Raw genomic sequence first — 23,024 nt, forward strand, 5'->3', positions numbered from 1 at the left:
TGAGTATTCTAGACACTTATCTCACAACAGATTGATTCTCCTGACATTAATTATAAAGGGAAGGTGGGTAAGTGCTCGAAATTACACATCTAGTTAGGTGAAATTCTATCTTCCCATTAATGTTTCCAGAATTAATTTGTCAGGCAAAACAAAACAAAAAAATCATCTGCTTGTACAAGGGCAATTTCTTGCGCTTTCTCCAATCTCTTTCCCCATTGTATTCTAATAAGTACAAAAAGGGTCCTAAACCCAGTCACCACTGCCAGCTCTGTCCTTGGTATCTGCTGCAATATAATTAAAACTGGAAAATCTATGACAGCAGGAGTCAATCCAACACATTAATTTATTTCAGTTGGAACCCATACAATACGGAAGAGAATTTCTATTGTTATTGTCCATGCTGAACTGAAGTGTCCCTTTTCCATCAGAAAGAGTAGTGTCTCCAGCAGAATATTTTCCTTTGGGACATGAAGGAATGAAAACTATTTTCAAGTGTGCAGAGCACACATTGCACTGGACACAAAGTGTTTACAGAAGTATTCAGTCCCAGTGGGAAATTTTGCAAGTTGTCTGACATGAACTTGGTGCAACAGCTCCAGAGACAACTGTGTGGAGACTGTGATGCTATAAACATTAATAGTTCTCTGAAGAAGATACTCCACACTATTGTATAATATGGTATCATAAAACAATATGGAACACTTAGATGCATATTTCATATTATTCCCTACAGAGCTTTTTTGATCACAATATGAACAGAGCTTTTAATTTTTTACAGTTAATTATTTTCTTAAAGGAATTTTTTACTGTTGTGCTCATTAAAGGGACAAAATTCACCACAACAACCCAGTCTCTCACATAGAGTTGTTGAGATACATTTAATTCAACATTGCTTTTCTCCACCTGCTTATCACATGCTCCTTTAGAAAATGTTGAACAGATTTTGTGCAGGGGTCTATAGAGGGTCCCTATAGGGACCTGCATTACTCTAGTCAGGGCTAAATTCACCTTGAACCTTAACATTTTGTCTCAATGGTCTTCTAGTTGACTGCAGGAAAACCTGTGTCTTCTCTCAAACATGATCCCTGAAAAGTGATTCCTGGTCTATTTTTGTTCAAGCCAGGTAGGTTTTTGAGTTATTTGGAAGGCAGGAGGGGTATAGATGGGAGGAGTACAATTTCATTTTGTAGTGGTTTGGCTTGAGTCTTTCTGTCTCCTGATTGCTTTCAAAAGGAAAGGTTCCCTTTCTCACTACCTTCTCCCCATCAAATCTCAGCCACAAGTTCCTGTCTTGTTTCTGTGTGTCATCATCAGTAATCACAAGCCTTAGGAGTACCTGAATCATCTGATCGGTCCAGCAACTTATTTTCATAGGGTTCATTTTCAACTATGCCCCCATCACTATTTCAGCATTCTGCAGAGCTCGGGGAACACATTCTGAGAAAGGACCATGATGCGAACATGTAGACAGGAAAGTGATATACACCCATTTTAGTATCTACAATAGCCTAGACAGGCTGACTGCAACTCTGTGTTTAGGTTATCAGATGAAACTAATACACAAAATATAGCACTGTTAAGAAACTAACATGTATTTTCAAGCTGCAATCAATTCTGATGAGAAACAGTAAGAAAATCGTGGAACATTATTGCGTGGCAGGGGTCAATATCCACTAACAGCACCCACTGCTGCTGCTAACTGCCCAAGCACCACCACAAAGGGAACACAGCTTCACAGGGCTACTAGGCAAGCTCCTAAAAGCCTGCCCATTTCAGCCTGTGAAATGACTCATCTACTTACTCTTCAAGAGCTGGTTGCTCCTAACACACAGTATGAACATGATGACAGCAGTCTGGCTCCCACTTCCCACCACAGTCCCATCCAACCTTCAACACACAGCCCGTGTACTTGCAAATATCCCTGCTTGCTCTTCCGCTATGTTTTAGGCATAACATGTTAAACATCACCAGGTTATAAAAGCAGCTGGTTTGGGGGCTGCAATATACCCCTCACGTTTCAGACACTGCTCTGAGTCACCCTTGCTCCACTTGCAGAACAGCACACACAAATCACTATTGTGCTGCAGGAGCCTGAGGAGACATGGCTCCAGGCTCAGAGGAGACCTGGAGCCAACGGCTGTGTAATATGGATATGGCCCCTAAGCCTCAGTGTTAGAGAACAATTCCTTGTTGGTTTTTTTTTTGTTTATTTAATAATACAGATGTAGCCCCAGGATCCTGACATTGGGAATGCTGCTGTGGCACAGAAAGCAGGCAGTTGCATTGATGGAAGATGCTCGAAGAAAAAGGCTTAAATATAAATTATTTTGTAATTCACCAAGTTAAGCATTTGCTTTAAAATATGCTTTAAAAACAGAGCAGAAATAGGTTGGGATGATTATTAAGATGAAGGTTTAAGTGAGAGCGTGCAGGTTCAGTAAAGTCTTCTGCTGAGATATTCTCCATGATTCACAACCAGGCAAAGATGTGAACTGACACAAACACAACAGGGCTGTTCTCTGTAAGACTGTTCCTCAGCATCATATGCTTTGATAGCATTACCTAAAATACAATAGAACTATGCACAGATTTAAAAAGAAATGCTGACTAATGCTGCTGCATTTGATCTGTTTTGTGACTGAAAAGCTAGACTGTTTTTCCAAGTATTTCCTGGGCTTTAGAAGATGAAGTGTGATTGTAAAGTTGACACTAACAGAAATACCGACCTATTATAGAATAGTGGAAAAGAGTATATAGCCTTTGTAAATTTGATCATTTTGAATTAGAAACACAACTAATCCAAACTACCAACAAAGTTGAAGTCATTTGGCTGCTGAAAGTTCTGAGTATACTTTGACGTCATAACGATGGTGTTTCTAAATTTTTTCTTGGTTCAAGACAACTTTTATGTTCAGCCTGATGCAGGACTTAATCTTTTCGAGCAAATGATAATGGAAAACTGGAAGTACTACATGTTTTTTTGGCTGGAGATGTGACAGTTCAATCTTTTTTTGCCAGCCAAAGAATCTAAGTGCTAACTCTCTATACAAATACAGTTACTGAGATCTGATGGGGCTCCAGGAAACTTGAAACTAGGCTGACTGATGGATGCTATGTTTATGACAGACACAGAGTCCATGTATGCTACACAGGCTTTCCAGACATGTCTTTTTGAAGGCAGATCTTTGAAGGTACAAAGTCCTAATGTTGATAGCTATAAACCACAACTTCAGGGCAATCTCACCATGAAAGCTGAGATCAGAGTCTTTGCAGGCACCAGATCTCTATGGCTAGGTTTACTGAGGGGTGCTCAATTGGAGCAGCGAATGCTGGAAGAACAGGGATCTCTGGAGTTCTGTAAATCCTCCCAAGTGTGCCTGAAGGGTTATCCTATAAAAGTGTACTCTGAATCCCAGAGCCTTTCTGCAAAGCTGAAGACTCCTCTAAGGCCTGGTCAGTTTACTTGATGGAGCTATTCTGAGCCATGAGAGATTCCCAGTTGTTCTGTTTAGAATTAACTTATGGTCACTCATCCAGAGGTCTTAAAATCTTGTTGTAGATCATAATTATATCTTTTTGCAAGAAGGAAGGGTCAGGGGGGGAAGAAGTCAGTCAGCTTTTATCTTCACAGGGTCTGGTACCATATGCCAATTTTGTTCTGTTACATTCACTGGGAGAATGAGGAAAAGACTAAGAAAATCTCTTTATATGCATACTTTTTTAAAAACATTTTCTCTGTGACCTTGCACACTTCCCTGTTCTATTTAGAAGATTTATGGATAGCTGGACACAACCTGGCTTTATTGTCTAAGGAGACTTTTGGGCAATTCCAAAACAGAACCTGACATAGAAGACATGCAGCAATAAGACCGTCTAATAGTTGCGTTATTACAGGTAGGAAAGAGATCTAGAGTCCAGGTATTGCGTGTTATTAATGTGCCAAAGCAGTAACGTTATCACATGGTGACAGAGCTCATGTCAGAGCTATGTGCTCAGCAGCAAGAAAGATGATGTCTCAGCAAAGCAGAAGGGACACCACCAGCCTGCACACAGGTGCTAGGGAAAAACTGCTAAGAGGAGCCAGCTAAATAGAAAGAGTAGATCTAAAAGCAAGAGTAGACAGTCAGATTGCAGATAATTGTCTAAAGCTCTCTTTTAACTTCCAGAGAGACAACAAGCATCTCCAAGGCAATAATCCTGTCATCTGCAGGTGGGTCAATCTTCCCATTGACTGCAAAGTGAGCCATGGAGGATTAGGCTGATTTAAAACAGATCTCTAATTTCCAGGTGCCTGTATTTAGCTGAAATAGTTCCACCCAGAGCAGATGTCACTGTTTTACCTGGATAATCTTTGTTATATTCTGGTTGTCTGTTTGTTCCAACTGTGTCTTTCCTATCTCTCCACACCAGTTAGATTTTTATACCTGCCTCTTATACCTGTTCCTCATCAACCTGCTTTTATGATTTATTGCCACTTACAAGGAGATTATCAACGTTATGCAGCTTTTCCATCTCATTAATCAAGGACTTAAATTGGAAAGTTGAAGGTAAGACTTTCAAGCATTTGTTGCATTGTTTATAACTAGATACTGGAGCAGTAAAAGAAAATAGCACGGATATTTTTAAACAGGCTGAGATGATAGAAACAAATTTCATTAAACACCCTGTGGTTTTAATGGAATGAAACAAGATGTAAATTCAGGGCAGGAATCCCACAGACCACATGAGGCCCTGGGAATAACAGACACCATGGAGAGGTTTCACACAGCACTGTGAAGTATTATACATGCAAGCTGATCAATGCAACCATTTGACTGAAGTCAAGTTTGCCTGATGGAAAAAAGGGACTAAAATATATCAGATAAATATGGGGGGTGGGGGGGGTGGGGGTGGGGGGGTGGAATAATCTGTATGGTAAATATATTTTCTTTCTTGCAGTAAACAGTTCTGAACATTGATGAAAAAAGTTCTTTCTTCTAAAATAAACCCTACATATTGTAACAATAAATTTTACCCAAGCAAGAAAACAGACAGAAACTAAAATGCTTCTTATTGAAGAACAAAAGGTGCTGAAATAAAATAAGAATTTTCTTAGAAAAAAAACATCTTTCATTAAAGTTACCTCATAACACTTTTAAAAAATCCTTAAGAACTGAGTAATGGGTATCACATACTACATATGATCAATGTGTAGATTTTTATATCTGTAGATAAATCAATACATATGCACTGATAGGACTAGCTTTTATTTTATGTACTTACCTATAGACTTAGATTTTGAAGCTGTACTTCTAGTCTTGAAATCTTTGGATATTAGACATTGAGATACTGTTTAAAAAATGTGGACATACTTATTCTGTTCATAAAGACTCCACTGGCAAACATTGGAAACATTGGGACTTTGACAAGGTCCAGCAGCTCAATACTCTTATGAGTTTTCTGTCCCTTTGGATAAAGCCTTGGGATAGATACAGTATCTTTTTGTGCAGGTTGGCAGGTAACTTTAAGATGTAAAAATCTTGGACTGACCCTTTACCAATTTGCAGCTACCTAGATCTGTAATTTTATTCCTAAGCAACGTCTCTCATTTCCATGCAAAAGAAACAAACAATAAATAAATAAATCCCTTATAAATTCCATTTAAAGGTGTATAAATCTTTCAGAGAAAAAAAAAAAAAGAGACACATCTTGCCTAAATTTGGATGTTGTACTGAATCTTGAGCAACCACAAAAATAATTTTCCAGAAACTTTGGAACTTCACAAAAACATTATGCCATCTCCACAACACTGCCTTTTGTTGTTTATAATTATGGTTAAAGTCTCACTGTAAATAATAATTTTGAGATTTGTCAAAGAAAGATATGAAAGTCAGTACCCTGAGCTATTTTTGTTTTTTAAAAGATTTGTGGATCCCTAGCTAATTTTGGCCTTACCTTTCCCACAAAAGGTTAGTTCCCCTGTGCTATTTTTGTTCCTTACCACTAAGTGATGGGAAGCAAGAGGTTCCTCAGGGCAAATCTCTGCATGCCAAGTTAAACAACAACCTTTTAGTATGTTTCTTGGAGAACATATTTTCACTGGACTGTGAAACCATTTAACTGACAAACTCAGCTTTGCTCTACTATGCTATCTAGAGTTCTTCACAGATCCAACAAGAAGTGAGACAAGCTGCTAATACAGCTCTCTGAGGCAAAGTTAAGTCATTCCAGGGAATTCAGTAAGCATTGATAAAGCCTGAAATATCTCTTTTGTTTTACACCTGGGCTGATGAACTGATCTCTGCTGAAGGTATATGAAGGTAACAAGAAGAACAAAGAGGCATCCTGGCATAAATCAGGGGCTCCGAATCTCTGGGGCATATTTTGTTAACAGAAGACAGCCATTTCAAAGGAACATGGACAAAACCAAACACACGCCTTCTGCTTTCCCATGGAGACAGGGAAATATCTGTTTGGGAAAGGAACTGTGCACAGTGTCCGCGTCCTGTGTCAGGTCAGGCAAAGAGTTGGGAATGACATGGCCAAGGGCACAATCTATGTCCCAGCTCTCTTCCCAATATGGTTATACTCAAGCAAGCTGAGTCTGGGAATTGCTGGTTTGAATTATCTGTGCACACAACTTAACACTGAGACTACTTAGTATTTAACCTCAATTCACTCTTTATCTTCACTTTCTTATCTGTACAATTGAACTTAACTCCTTCCCTCACAGAAGCAGTGAAGATGAGTTTAGTAATGCCTCTGAAGTGCAGTGAAAAGGTAATGAACAATGCAAGGATTATAGAGCATGTGAGTCTTTTGGATGAACTATACTCTATCAGAACTCAGAGTATTCAGGACCAGAAGTGAATTCACTCTTGTGTTCAAGGAAAAGCATAATTTCTAAGAAACAGTGACCATCAGCAATGAAACTGGTCTAGGCGTAGCATTATGAACTATGGCGTTATATATGTATTTCACCCGCTGTGGAATGTCAGGTGCAAACAGTTTGGACAGTCAGCATTGAATAGTCCCTCAAATATTTATGGCTTAGTTTCATCACCTAGTCCAATAGCATCAGATTGTTCAGTTCCTTCAGAATTTATGCAGTAAGGCATCCACGTAAGTGGGATAGCTGTTCCCTTAACCCAGTATCTTTAGAAGGGACAGTAGCCAGTATTCTTAGACCACACACTTTCTTTCATAACTTGAACAGCAAGAAGTCTGACTTGCATAGTACTCCTATAAATGCTAAAAGCTAATATATTTAAATAGTAGTTAATTATATTTTTTTTTAAGCACTCTTTTGAATTTCCTTTGGAAAATGTCCTGAAATGCAAATGAATTGCAGTTCATTGTCATAGTGGAAGATTAAAGGAGACTTAATTTACTACATCTATATTAACATTATGGGCCCTTTTTCTTCTATTTTATTGCCTCTGTAAAATAGGGTTTGGGTAATGAATAGGAGTATAAGCCAAGAAAAAATGTTTACTGTCCTGGAGTGTATGCAAAAATAAATTGTAACCCTGGATTGACTGTTATATTCAATATGAGTTGGCTAGTAGGGTTGATAAAGTTCAAATTAATCAAAGATGCTCATCCAAACCATTTCAGGTTTGTGCATTTAAGTCTTCCACACCAATGGACTGTAGACAGCGATGTGTAGTTGTCATGATCTAGAGAAACAAGAAAGATATTGTATTTTTTTAATGTATCATGTGCTTAAACAGAAGTTTCTAGCATCATTTTAGACACCCTATGTATCCAAGCTGGCCACCTCATGCATTGCCAAAAGAGGTACAGGTTTCCTTTAGAGTATTTATCATAGGAAAACAACCTCTCTGTAAGTATATACTACTTAAAAAATAGGACAAGGTGTCTCTTTGTAGGCACCTGAGTTGCTTTCGTTATGTTTACTTTGATTTAACCTCCTAATTCATAAAACCAAACCTGCTAAATGCCTGAGTTTTGTGTAAGGAGCTATGTACAGGTACCTATATATTGGAGGCAGAGTACAGAAATTCTGCACATTTCTGCTTTTGAACTCTGCTCTACAGTAATGACAATGCACTAAAGTAGACAGAAATTTAGCCAGCCAAAAGTATTGGTCTATTCTCTCAGGTACTTTTGCATAAGAGCCTATAAATCTTTTTAAAGAAAAAGTATATCCTCATGTACTGCTTGTAAATCCCTATTAAGCTCAAGAGGTTAACATGAGGAGTGGAGCATACATAATTTTACTCATTATCCTTTAATCCCCACAGCTTCATTGGAACTCTTTGTGGCATATATTTATCAAAATTGATCTAATACATAAAACAGTTTCTTGCTTTCACAAAAATATTGTGGAGAGGGTAAGGAGCAAGGCTTATACCCTATCTATTACCACAGTCAGTCTTAATTTATAAAGTAATATGTATCCAACATGTACGGGACTGCAATCTAATATTAAAGTGTTGTATCTCCAAACATCTGCATGGCCCTTATCTTTGCCAGCACTTACAATATTGTCTCAGTGTTGCTAGAATAATATAGTGAAGACAGTCTTACCAGGTAGTTAATAGTATAAAATACAGTTTTCAAGCATGCACGGCTTAGATCCATAAAGGGATACAAGACTTGCAGGCACAATAAATTAATGTAGAGCTTGTCTATGAAACACAGAAAGGTCTTTACAGCATTGCTCAAAAGCTCCAAGTCCTGCACAGACCAGCTTGGCACCATACATACAGCAATAGGCAAGGGCAGAAGTGGATATTTAGGGATGTAGAAAACTGCTCATCCCCTTCTCTCCTATTAACATAAGGAGTTGAGCATCTTAATACTGAGGATTTAAACTTCATATTTGGGAGCCCAGTCCTGTAAAGGGGTTTAGTCATTGAAATATTCAGTGACTCAATGTCTAAATTAAGTATGCAGTACTGAAAGTAAAATTCACCATGCAAGAGACCTGAATACCCCATAAATTGTATTTTATGCTCACTTTGAGTTTCAAGTGCCTAGCTGAGGTGCACAGCCTATGAATACTGAGTACTAAGACCACCCAGACAAGAGGAACTGCAGGAACTGGAAAGAGGAACGAGTCTCAAACACCGCGTATCACCAGCACTAAGATGCGTATCTCAGGGCTTCAGTTAGCTATGAAACTGAGTTTCAGTGTCCAAAACACCTTCCTTTCCTGAAATGCTTAAACTATACCCCCTAAGAGTAGTGTGAATGTTTGGCACTGCAGCTTTACGGATAGAATTCTTGCACAGGGAACAGGAAACCTGCCTTTTATCATCCTGAGGGAAGACTGAACCTCTGTCCCAGGTCAGTACTAGGGTAGGGACAACAGTGTGGGGGTGAAACATTCACCACTCCTGCTAAAAACGGAAGAAAGGGAAACTTAAGGAGGGAGAATTAAAGAAGACAAAAAACCCAACAGGTATCTTTAGCCTCCTTAATCAGGGTGCCTGCCAGGAAGCTAGGCTTTGCACGCCCACTGCAGTCCTTTTCTCTATCCTCAAGCTATATGATTGTAAAATTAAAATTTTACATTTTATTTGAAACGTTTGTTTATGTGAAATATTTGAAAGCTGGAGGAGCAAGCACAATGGTACTCAACTAAAAACAGAACCGAAGTCCAAAGAGTCAGGATCCTGCCAAAACCTGCTTCCATCAGCAAACTATTGTGACTGCAGGAAAACATCTAATTGCATTGGATACTTGTCTATATATATGATTATTTTATATTATCTTGTAAAAGCAGAGTCCTTGTTTGCAGTTTTAAGGCATTGCCTGTGGGAGGGAAGTTTTCCATACCTAATGTAAGTGTAAGTAAAATGAACATTCAGGCAGTCATTGTTAAGGAAGAGAACTCCCTTTATTTTCTGTACTCTATTTAAACACTGTAAAAGGCCAGTAAGGATAGGCAGAGCACTGCTCCACCTAGTCTAAACTGCATCTCATCCTGAATGACTAAGGAAAGGATTTGAAGACAAGATAAATCAAAAGCTTCTAGGTTTGCTAAATTCAAGGGTATCCTTGTCCAGGGTTCACACCTCTGCCCCTGTGACTAGGAGCCACTCGTTAAGGCTGATTGTGACACTGGATGGGATTTAGGAACCAAAGCACAGTCTGTAGCTCCATTTTTGATGGAGACACATTTACAGATTTTTTTTTCAAATTTAGTATAGATTTTTACTAGAATACCCAATAATACATATGGCTACTCATATTTAACTGGAGATTGTGGCACCATTTAAAATGTTTTCACAAAGGAAAAGTCTACTGACTTTTTTATCATACTGACAATAAGATATTTTTCATCTGCTCAGTTTTGCAAATGGCAAGACGATTCTATATTAAATCTTACATTAAAAAAAAGCCACATATCAGCCAACACCACAAATAAGCAAAGAATAAAATACAATCATCTACACAGAAAATGTTCATCTTAAAATATGTAAAACCTGGTAAACCTACAAGTAACTGAGTAAAAGGTCCTATTGCGTCAAGATTCATGCAGTCCTGACAAGAAGTGGCTCTTCTGATGTTTAGATAAATAATTTCATTAATGGGTCCAGTTTTGGGATCCCCAACAGAAAATAGATATTAGCTGACTGAAGTGAAACCGGTGGAAGGCCATCAAGCTGACTGGGGGCTGGACCACATGACGTACAAGAAGAGGCTGAGGGAGCTGAATCTGTTCAGCCTCGAAAAGAGAACATTAATGGGGGGATATTACTGCTGTAATTCACTAACAAAATCGTTGCTGACAAATAATTGGAGTCAGACTTGTCCTAGAGGTGCACATTGGAAGGACAAGAGGTAATGTTGTGGCATGGGATATTACAGCTTATACCAGGAAAAATGTTTACCAGTTGCTAGACACAGGCACAGGTTGATGAGAGGTGGTGGAATATTGGTCCCTGGAGAAAATTCAAGATTTGACTGGACAAGAATCTTAGCAATCTGATCTGTCTTTGCAGTTAGCCCATGTAGAGAAGTTGTTTGGACTAGATGGCGTTGACTGGTCATGATGTGCACTATCCTTCTTTATGACTGAAGTTGTGTTCCAGCTTTGTCTGGGATAATTTTTCTCTTCCGCACTTTATTTGTCACTACTGGTTATGTACTGGTTCAGCTCAATGGCCATAATATCCTTTATATCTGCTCCCTGGAACATGTTGATTTGTACCAACTGTTTCGTATTTTACACAACGCTTTCTTGACCAAATTTAGAAGATGATGCACAGTGTACTTGCCACCTCTAAGTTCACTTCATCTGAAGTGTCATGCTGTACCATTGGTTTGGATATACATTGTGCTAAGTACCGACAAGACTGTACACTCCCATACCTCCCACCAGCAGTTTGCTGACCACAAATGCCTGCAGTTTGCACAGTTCCCAAACACCCACATTCTCTATAGATTCACGTACTCCAATAGCATAAACCACCCTGACAGAAAGGATGAGGAACACATTGTTAAAGAGATCCAGTAAGGCTGCATTCCTGCTCCAGGCAGTATTCTGAACAACATAATTACGATGAACATTTAAAGATGTCCATAAAAGAGCAAAAAACTCATCAAAACAAATTTGCCTAAAAATGTTATTTTTGCTGCAGCCACCCTGAAAAACTGGCAGGGAGCTTTTTAACAACATCTACTAAGCACTAAGTTTGTCTGGTTGTTGGCTTTCTACTCTGAATTTCATAGCGTTCCTGGTGAGCCAAATGCCCACCATGAGGACAGTTATCATGGTCGCTGCTAGGTTTTAAGCTAGGGTTTAGGGCAGAACAGGTATGACAAGTCTGTAGGGATCAATATGATCCTTAGGTGAGCTGCAGCCAAAACACACAGAGGGTGAGGCTGGGTCTGATCTGATTTCCCCTTTGCATCACTGTTATGCTCAGAGGGAGGCCACTCAGCAGCTGGATGGGGAATTTGATGATGGAAAATATTGTTCTTCCTCACTTTTTTCCACAAGATGGGATTCTTGTTTTTCCTGTCCTTTTTTTCAGTGGTGATGGATTCTCAAGTTTAGGAAACAGGCCTGTTTCTGCAGTGTGAAGTATCTGGCATGCCTGGGAGACCTGAATCAATAGCTAACAAGAACAAAATTAATTTTTCCTACCAGTAAAAGCTTGTTCTTATTTGCTTAAATGAAAAGAAAGGAGGTTCTGACTCTTCTTACCAAAAGATTTCTCCACAATTGCTTCTTAAAGCTGTAACATTAGCCTTGTTATACTGACTTCTTGTTCCACAGATAATCACCGCATACTGTAACACCACTTGTGTAATCATCTAATCATGTAAAAGACAAAATTAATACAGAAGTTTCCTTAAGAGACTTTTTAAATGTAAAATCGATAGTCTCCATGGAAATGTAGCCCAATACAGTTTTTTCCTCTGAGCCTCCTACTCTAGTGACACTTTTAATATGTTCTAATTATGCACATTCAGCCTTCTATTACGTAGTAGTAGGCAAATGCTAATTACTATTTGATCGTTGGAGCACCTAGATTGTTACAGACCATGTTGAAACTTTTAAAGTTTTATGAAATTCATGTTGATGAGAAGCCTGGAAAGGAAAGCTGCTCTTCCTGCCTTCATTTTAAGGGAGATAACTCTTAAATTGAAAACCGACTGCAGAGCTATTTGAATTAAGAGGATGACAAATAATAAATTCTATTGTTTAAAATGTTAATAGTTTTGACATGCTCCTCCAGGATAACCTTTGCTCTGGGGAAAGGGTTTACTTGGTCATGTTTCCAATTTCAGAGAAAAATTACAACACTAAAGCCACAGTAGTTTTGTCTCAGATATCCATGTTTTTCATCGACATCCAGAAAATGCAAAGATATACCTATGTACTTCAGATTTAGGCTCACCTGTGTAATTCAAGAGTGAAGCATTTACTCTTTTTAAGGATACTGCATAAGTGTATAGTTTGAAGAGATGAGATGACAGACTAAATTGTCACCTGGAAACTAACTTTCCTTATAGACAAGGACTAAATAAAATTGTTTAGTTTATTAAAAGATTACTAGGCCACAGTTTGTATGTATATGAATATGAAAACTAGGTTCTGCCTTGGAATAACTTCATTTTAGAAAAAAAAAAAAGTGGGAATAGACGTGTTCATCATATGCTGTGAGGCGTTATGTCCTGTGGAGATGTGTGTCTGTATCCTTCAATGACAGGCAGAACTTGGGTCCCTAATGAATTGCTTGAGATTACGATGAGTGAATCTGGGGCCTTACTATTTGGATGGGCTAAGGCACTGCAGCAACCACAGTCCTGAAAGCTGAATCCAGCAAGCCTGAAACTGGAACTAGAGGAAACCACTAGTTACGAACTACTTAGACATTAGTGTATAAAATACATAGGTTTAGATGCAAGAGATTTTGGAAGGCACAGTTTCTCTGAAGATTACAGTCTAGATTAACCATAACCTATTTGACCACATGGTGTCTAACTACTGATCTCTATTCATGCTCATGAATACCTGTTTATGCAAGCAGTTCCCTTGACTTAAGCTGTACTGCTTGCAGAAGTAGGGTTTATTCAGCACAGACAGTACTGGCATTATCTGGCCATATACTTCAAATATTAATGCTGCTTTTAAAAATTATAGTCATCTTGACAGTCATAATTATCAGGGTCAATGGCTTCTTCAAACAAGTATTTTGGGATGATGAGTTACTTAACCCCTTTCCTAAGTAAACAACAGTGTCAGAGGTTGAGGGAAATGGAGATTCTTCCTCTTCCCACTGCATGTTTTCTGGAGAGGAGTTAGTCACCACAATTTTAGAACTGCCTTTAGCTGAAACTGTTATCTCTTGCCCCTCTCAAATTGTGCCTTTTTCTCTGGGCTTTAATTTCTTTCTTCAAAAAGACAGGTTAATAATAAACCCCACTTTGGCATGTCAAGGTCTATGTGACAGCTATGCATTTGTTCTTGGCATCCTTCAGCCTCATGATACTGTGAAAACTGGACAGACACTGAACACCTGCTATTTTGGAAGGCCAGACAGAAAATGTACTAATATCTCCTTTGGGCATGGGACAGCACAGAAGAGCCCCTTGCTTCCCTTCAGCATTGCAGCATTTATTTCTAAGGAACTAATGTATCAAAGTAATCAGTTTTATATTGGTTTCTGATTTCTTGAGGGTACAAAACTGGGAAAATTTACTGGAGGAAATTTTTTTAAATATTTATATGTGAATCTCACCCACTGAAGTTAGTCTGACTCGTCTGTAGGAAATGTCGTTTTAAGCAGCCCACCAGATTGATTACTTCCTTTGCAATAACACTAGGTATTGGCTTTTTCATAACAGTAGCAATATCTACCCAGCAAAGGATAGCACATCTTACAGTGAAGGCTGATGATGAGGTCTCTTTTATGCTGTGCTATCATGGGGGAAATCTCAGAAAGCAGTTAATCTGTGGAAGCCAGGTCCTTCTGAGAGGTTCCCAACAAGTGAGTGTACACAGGGTTTTCAGTCACGCATGCTTGTTTTCTTAAGTGAAAGGCAGATGTAACCATGCCTCCTGCTTCCCCCAGTGCTCTACCAAGGAACATACAGAGGAAAAGCCACTGACTCATTCTTCTCTGGAGTATTAGGCACTGCTAATTAGTGTACTATAAATTCAACACTGCATTGTAAATTGTACACGATCGATTATACCAAAAGCCTTGTTAGTTTGGTTGCTCTAAAAAAAGCCAGGTGTTTGGGAAAAGTTGAAAAAGCAAAGAGAAACAGAATCTTAACAGAGAAGTAACAGTATCAAAGCCTGACCAAAACATTTCAGAAAAGTTTGTGCATTAACTTGTCTAGGTGGTGACAATTTAAATTATCAAACTTAAATTCTTGCAGTTAAGGCTACTAAGTCCCTCCTCCTACAATTTCATTTCAGTCAAGACCAAGTATATTTGGCTTGACTTGGTCCAACTTGTATTGGTTCCTAAAACAGGAGACAGGAAAGAGACCATGGCACACCAAGAGACACACCATCTAGCAGGGTAGATGTGCAAAGGCAGGGAGCACCTAGGATGGTCCACTATGACCAGCCTGAGCAATCACACAGGAAGACATTCAAGGCCAACATGGCCCACACAAAGTAGGCTTTCAGTAATCCCAGACTGAAATTTTTGTTAACTATCAGGACAGAATGTTAATCTTTTCTTCCATTTTAAAAGTGCTGGGGGATTTTCCTGCATCCGTACTTACATCCATATTCTGATGTAAAATATTTTGTTTGAAGTTGACTGAAAAGTTCACATCAATGGTTTTGCATCGAAAAAATACTCTGCGTGTGTATTTTAATGAAAATACTCAAAAATCCTGGTCAGCTCTATTTGCAATAGGTGGATCTGTCATATTAGAAAGAAGCATACTTTAGGTAACTAAGGTTAGTGATAACGCTCCAGAAATGACACTTTGTTTCATTCTAATACATGAAAAATCATTATTGTGGCAAAGGGACCCTTTTTTAGAAGTAGACTAACAAACAGAAAAAATGGACTCTTAGAAGAACCAGAACAATTTCTGGCCTGGAGAAAATAGATATCAAAAAGAATATCAACATATATGTTTCAAGGCACTGCTTACTCAAAGGAAGGAACCCCCAATTGCTTTTTTTTTTGGCTCACTGTAATACAACAGGTGGTGACACTTTGGATTTTTAAACTCTTCCCAAGTTGTGTACTACTCTTGCTAGGTATTGCAGAAGATGGACTATTTGCCTGTTTTGGTAGGTCAGTGACTCATGACAGAACTCTCTACTGTATCTTCCTGATCCAGGAATGCTTGGCAAAACTGCAGGGGTCAAAACACTTTTGACTGTATTTTCTTTAGTAATACATTTACCCAGGACCCACGGTAATATCATCCACTCGACGATGGTTGGTGGTGGTCCCTGCATGCTCAAGTCTGACCTGTCAATGTGCTGAGAGGCAAGCAACAGCAGGAACAGAAAAGTCAAGTAGGATGCAGTGTGGCAGATAAATTTGATAAATGGCTTTCTGATGAACAGCCCTAATGGGCTTTTGGGAGCTATCAGGTAGCACACAGAGAACACCGGGAAAAGGAGTCCTATCACAACACATGTCAACATTTTCACAGCCCAGTGTCGCCTTCTCCATCCAGGGAACTCGTCGTACCAGCGGGATGCGAGCAGCTGCTGGCAGTTGGGCTGAGCAACAAACTACAGAGAGAAGAAGAAAGGAAGACAGTTAGTTTCTTGTTATCTCTGTAAAGTCATTTCCATGCTATTTAAGTTATGGTAAGTAACTTTTGGCTAGAAATTAAAAAGAAAAATCCACAGCCTGTGCAAGCCCACTCATACTGATAATACCAGTAAGACAGGGCTGGGTCAGCCTGCCCTTCCTTCAATGCAAAAAGTATAGCACAAAGCCATCAAAATTCTCTTTTCACAATAAAGACTGACTTCCCTGTTGGTCGAGTAAACAAGGAGCCAACAGACTGTAAAACACATGCACCTCAAAAGCTGATTTCAAACTGAAAAACAAGTTCACAAATACTTCCATTATTCAACCAGCAACATTTGTGGGGAATTCACAGAACAAGAGATGGAAGTAACTATGAAAAGGAGAAGCATGACTGAGCTCTGTAAACAATGAAAGAACTCCACAGCCATGAAAAGCTATTCTCAGTATGTTCCCTGCTAATTCCCTAAAAATCAGGCTCACGTGCTTTTATACTGACAAAACTCTTACAGATACATTACATAATGCTTGCACAATATGAGCTATGCACGAGCATTCTCCAGTGTTTCACTAATCCTTGTTGGGATATATTCCTATACCGTGCAATATTTTATGGTCTGTCTGTTCTCCATGCTGGTATTTGAGTTTTTAAAATATTATTCTAAATATTGAATTGGCACAGCCCCCCCCCCCAATCCAGTAAAATTTAATATTTTTCAGATAGCTTTCTAAAGAAGCTTTAAGTATATTCCAGGGGTTTATGTCCTATTTTTATTTGATCACTTCCCAATGTTTTCTTTTATAAAGGGGACACAGATTAGCAACATGCTAGAATTGATGTAAGAGATAAGGAATAGAAGCAACATATGCATCAAAGAGAACCAGAATTGTTGCATTTTGTTTTAAAAAAAAAAAAAAAAAGAAAAAGAAAAAAATAGAGGAGCATTTTCCTTATGTTGTTGTGGTGGGTTGACCTTGGCGTGCCAGGTGCCCATCAAGCCACTTTATCACTCCCTGACATCAGATGGACAGTGGAAAGATAATATAACAAAAGGCTCATGGACTGAGATAAGGATGGGGAGATTACTCGGCTATTACTGTTATAGGCAAAAGATACAAGACTTGGAAAAAAATTATTACCAGAGTAGGCTAATGAGAAATAAAAGCAAATATTAAAATGCCTTCCCCCCCACCCTTCCCTTCTTCTCAGGCTTAACCTCACTCCTCGATTTCTCTATCTCCTTCCCCTTAGTGGTGCAGGGGACAGGCAATGGGCCTGCAGTCAGTCCATCACACACTATCTCTGCTGCTCCTTCCTCCTCAGGGGGAGGCTCCTCACATTCCCCCGCTGCCCCAGCGTAGGATCCCTCCCACAGGAGAAGTCCTCCTCAAACTTCTCCAACATGGGTCCTTCCCATGGGCTGCAGTTCTTCATGAGCTGCTCTGGTGTGGTCCCCAGCCCCACCAACAAACCTGCCCCAGCCCGGGCTCCTCTCCCCGCGGGGCCACAGGCCCTGCCAGGAGTTGCTCCAGCGAGGGCTGCCCACGGGTCACAGCCTCCTTGGGGCATCTGCCTGCTCCAGTGCTGGGTCCTCCATGGGCTACAGTGCACAGCCTGCCTGCCGTGGGCTTCACCATGGGCTGCCAGTGAACCTCTGCTGTGGTGCCTGGAGTGCCCCTGCCCCTGCTGTACTAGCCTGGGGGGCTGCAGCGATGTTGCTCTCACGTATTCTCACTCCTCTGTTCTGGCTGAAGATGTTGGGGTTCTTCCCCCCCCCCCCCTTCTTAAATACACTATCCCAGAGGCACTACCACCACCACAGATGGGCTCAGTCTTGGCCAGCGGTGGGTCTGTCTTGGAGCTGGCAGGCATTGGCTCTGTGGGACATGGGGGAAGCTTCTAGCAGCTTCTCACAGAAGCTACCTCCACCAAAACATCGCCAGGCAAACCAAATACAGGTACACATATGCATATATAAATACATTGGATTAAATCATTAGCTGAAGACTTAAGAAAGCTATGCAGAAACTTCTTTACTTATTAAATAATAACATTTTTAATTTACACCAAGTAATTTCAGATTTGAACTGTAATCACATGCACCTAGTTTGAGATTTTACTTTAGTTTGATAATACTTATAAATACAGGTGCCAAGTTCCCTTGGGGATGAATAATATGTACCTTCTCAAATAGTTTCCTAAATCATAGGGATTACTACTGGTAAAAAAAAAGAAATACTTAGTTTGGAATGAAACAAGAGTCAGTACACATCTTTCTATATATGTCTGGATCTTGTCAGAAATGTTAACCTGAGCCAACTTCAAACCTGGTGTTTGTTAATGAAATGCCAATGTCCTTAGCAGAGACGTATTTGCTACCATACACCAGTGCTGAAGCTGTCTCTGACTGTTGTGAAAGACAAGAAAATTTACTCATACCATAAGCATCTTGAAAATAGCCTTCAAGAAGAGTAACAGACTGTTCTCTTCCGTTAGGAAAAATGCATTTGCAAGGTTTCAGGGTGTTTGTTTCAAGATAGAAATGTCTGGAATAATACTGTATGCGGTCAGAGCAGATGGTTTCAAAGTTATGTTTTTGCCAGGTTTTTAACAGGGGTCTTCCCACAAAATTTTTCACCTCAGTTTGCTTGGGTAGGCACAGATTAGTGCTTTACTTGACTAGTGAAAAAGTATAACTCATGGACTAATTCCTGAATAAAATATTTTCCTTTCTTTGCCCCAGAGTGTGCCAGATCCATGTTTGTTTCCTCTTCTTCACAATATCTTCCCATTACATACCCTCTCACTTAAAAGTAATCGGTTCCCAAGTCTTTCCTGTGTCCTGTTTCTCAAGACCTTTGGGCTGCTCGCACGGTGTGGAGGACCCAGGTGAAGGAACAATTTCCAGCGGCTAGCAAAGGCTGGGGGTAGATGTAGGGGGCCTACTCCTTGCCAAGCATGGATAAAAAAGAATGAATTTCCCTTGCTGTAATGTGGAGGAAATTAGGTAAAAAAAAGGGGTTTTTTTCCAATGTCCATCACATACTGGGCTGTCCTGGGGCTAGGCAGACCAGAACTAACACAGAGTTACCTCATGCCATGAGCTGATGCTTGTTGACTGCACAATGTGGAGGATGCTCCACAACGGGTGGGCAGTAGCTGCTCAGTTCTAAACCTTAAACAGATAAATATGCAAAACTTTCAGTGTTAATACAGAAAGCGTTTCTGAGCAGGCTTGAAAAATTGTTTCTTGTCTCCTAATACCCATGTAGATTTTGTTGTGTTGTAACTGCATCGCTACGGTACGATGTGTTAAAAGATAAGGATTGCTTTCTGAGGCACAGGAAGTTTTTCAGTAAGTGCAGAAAATCTTCAAATCCCAGGCACCAAAGAGTCAATTTTATAAATTATAATTTTTGAAGAAATTACCTAATACTTTTCTTCAAATTATGACTGTGACAGAACAGTTTTAGCACTGATTAGATCCTCTGACTATAGGAGAAAGCTAATATAGACTATACATTTGATGTGGTTAGAGTTAGGGGGAGCGTGATCAGTAATGTACTTTCAATTACTTACTAGACATAAAACATAAGCAGCAACTAATAGTATAGTATGGAGCAAGCATATAAATACTACGTCTGCATTTTAAGAGCTGCATGCATAATGAAGCAGTTCTAGCACTGCAGGCAAAGGTCTAACAGAAACCACAGCACAGTGTCTACAGATGATATAATGCACTTCTGAGAGGTCCAGATACCCAGTTTCATGATGCCATTTTTATCTAACACCACTGTTGGTAGGGTTATTTAACAATGTCCTGAAGCAACAAAAATATCCATCTCTACTCCAGCCTTTTTTTTTTTTTTTTCAAATGTTCTGAGCTCCATTGGCCATATAACATACAATATGAACCACTCCCTAGTGTCTTCTTCAGACAGCTGTAAAACTACCCTAAATCTCTTGCTGACACTTCTGTTACAGTTACACTTCTCTGCTTCGTTTATCAAGGAATTGTATGACTATTAAAAATGTCCAAATTAGTTTTCACAAATTTGACTACTTGCTCCATTTTTGTGGCTGAGAGATTGTCATCATATGCTGCAAAATACGTTCAGTAATGATACCTACTTTTATTACATTACCTGAATAATGAAGGAATTTCTTGAATGGGGAACAGTTGGGGTACCCTGATGGAAGAATAGTATACTCATTGATGAACATCACAGTCTTGTTCCTTAGTTACCTAGAGAACGGGAGCTTGTTACTACACACTGCATCTCCCTTCTTGTCCTTGTGGACCCATGTCCTCCAGAGGAAATGAGGGGAAGATGTTGTGTACCCACACATCTTGTCTTCACATGGAATAAGTATTTGAGTGCATACAGGAACCGTGAGCAAGGAAATCTTCCTGGGATGCACAGTGTAAATGCCACCTGTGTAGGCTGTCTCAGAGACACTACTCATATGACACATATGGTTACACAGGTCAGGTAAGTTTCATTAATATATTTTATTACTGATCTTGAATTATTACACTTCTTTTTGATTTATCCACTAAAATGTCCTTTGCTCCAGAAAATAAATAAATAAATATCTGGTCATAAGAGATTTATACTCTGTTATAAACCCTTCTATTAGAAAGGAACAGTAGAGGTGGATGGAAAAAAGACATGCATAAAGCCCCAAGAGACTTCCTGTATAAAAAGATGGGATCACATCTGGGATGATCACATAGTAAAGCTAAGTAGACTTACAAGTCCTCTGCTGAACTGGGAGCTAAAAAACATTTTTTAAAAATATATTTTTCACAAATATTTTATGACTATCAGAAATAGAAATACTCTGTGACATTAATTCACTAGTTTTGTATTGTCTATGCCAACATATTTTCACTGCAGTATATTTTTTCTTCCATATTTGGAGATACTACATTCTGAGGTATTCAAAGTATCTTTTTTACTGTCAGTATTATGTTGTATGTTATTTGACTTTGACATTGTCTTCATATAATTAGCAATCAGCAAGTTTATATTTTCACATTACAATGGCTTCCAATAGCTTCCAGCAGTTTGTAATTATGTGAGGGATTTTGCTGTAATGATTATTCATGGTTGCACATCTTTAGCTCCTTCATAGTCTGCCCATCTGAAAATGTTTTGGTATTCATTCTCTTAGCTGTCATGCTGGGAATTGGCTCTTCCCTGAGACTGGTGAAAATCAGAAATTATTCATAGTGCCAGCAAAAATAATCTGGTGTAAGTAATAGCAGAGCCTGATTCTAGTGATATCCAAACATATACATAGCCAGATTTTTGTTTTTACTGCTGATCAAATCTGGTCTTTAGTTTTTCTGTAATACATATCCTTCAGTCAATGGAAACGATGAAGAAATAACACAAGTGATTCTATTGACTATATAAGGTCTTTATAGAAATAATACTTTTATAAAAATAATTCTTTTTATAAATAGTATATCTTCACAATAAGTCAATAGCACAATATTACCTTGAAGTATTTATTTCATTGTATTAGGAAATATGCAGATATCAAAAAAAAGAAACCCCAACCCACTTGTAATAGAGTGCTGTTTTTTATACTCAAAGTAGTTTAACAAAATCTGAGAACCAAATTAAATTCTCATTCTGAGATCAGTGGGTGGTTTAGTCTATGTTACATAGGAAAATAACGTGATTTGTCATCTAGAAAAGAAAGCTGTCAAAGGAAAGTGAATTCCTTTTAGACTTGTGTAGAAGTGTGTTATGCTGTAACACAAAGAACTACCCCTAATACCATTGTCTAACAGATGAATATAAAAGATCTTGGGGGGGGGTGGGTGGGGAGGAAATGTTTATCATCATCTTTCCTGGTAATACTTTTTTAAAGTCATGGCCAGATTCTCTGTTGTGCCACTTTGTACTGCCATTACAGCCAAGCTGGTAGGAAATGTTAGCTCTGAGGTCTGCTGCTTTGTCACACACATTTTCCAATGATCATGTTCCAATTCAATGAGAATTAAACCCAATTACTTTTTCTTTCTCTAGAACATTTTACTTCTTGTATTCAAAGTATTTTCCCAGATATTTAATGAAACCCCAAGCTCTTCTAGTTATTTTAACTTCAAATTTAGATGTCAAAATTCTCTATCTACTGGTTGTGAAAAGTATATTTGCTTGGCACTAATGACAGATTCAAGTCCCAACCTCATTAAGTAGACTCCTAAATTTGGTAGATTGTTTCTCCCTCTGGAGACATCACTGCATATTCTTTTCTCTATCTTCCCCCAAAGATTATATATGTGGATTATGGCACTTACTTTGTGAGGACTGATTTGTTAAGACAAATAACATTTAATTGCAATTTAAATGCCTTAATGTTATTGACTGGATCAGCACTACATTTTCCTTTCTAAAAACTAGGGACTATGTTCTGGACTCCATTGGGTATGGTTATACTATCTGTTTTCTACCTCGGGCCTGAAGCCCTGATTCCTGTGCCAATTCCTGCAAATCTTCTCATAGAATCATTTAGGATGGAAAAGACCTTTAAGATCATCAAGTCCAACCATTAACCCATGTCCACCCAGTCTAAGCCTAGTGCCAACTGGAGCAGACTATCACCATAATCATGATTCTTGCTGGACCTAAACCACTGAGCCTACTTTTCCTCTGCTTTGTCTGCAGCTGCGTCATTAAAGGAACTAGCCAGCTCACTCAGGATCAGAGCACACAGCTTGTGTAACACCAGGGCAGCTTGCTTCAGCTCAGTCCTGTAGCAAAACAAATAAGTAGCATAGAAGCCTTCACCATGAACTCCAGAGT

At 39.0% G+C, this 23,024-nt stretch overlaps 1 protein-coding gene across 1 annotated transcript in view; it reads right to left on the reverse strand.

The window, feature by feature from the left end:
- TRPC4 (transient receptor potential cation channel subfamily C member 4) overlaps positions 1 to 23,024 on the reverse strand; it is a 162,104-nt gene that overhangs the window by 26,169 nt on the left and 112,911 nt on the right. Inside the window, exon 4 of the mRNA XM_037378463.1 lies at positions 15,844 to 16,180. Within this exon, the coding sequence (XP_037234360.1) occupies positions 15,844 to 16,180 (337 nt within the window). The remainder of the gene's footprint in view (positions 1 to 15,843; positions 16,181 to 23,024) is intronic.

Source organism: Falco rusticolus, chromosome 2 (assembly GCF_015220075.1).
Source record: "Falco rusticolus isolate bFalRus1 chromosome 2, bFalRus1.pri, whole genome shotgun sequence".
Lineage (NCBI taxonomy): Eukaryota > Metazoa > Chordata > Aves > Falconiformes > Falconidae > Falco > Falco rusticolus.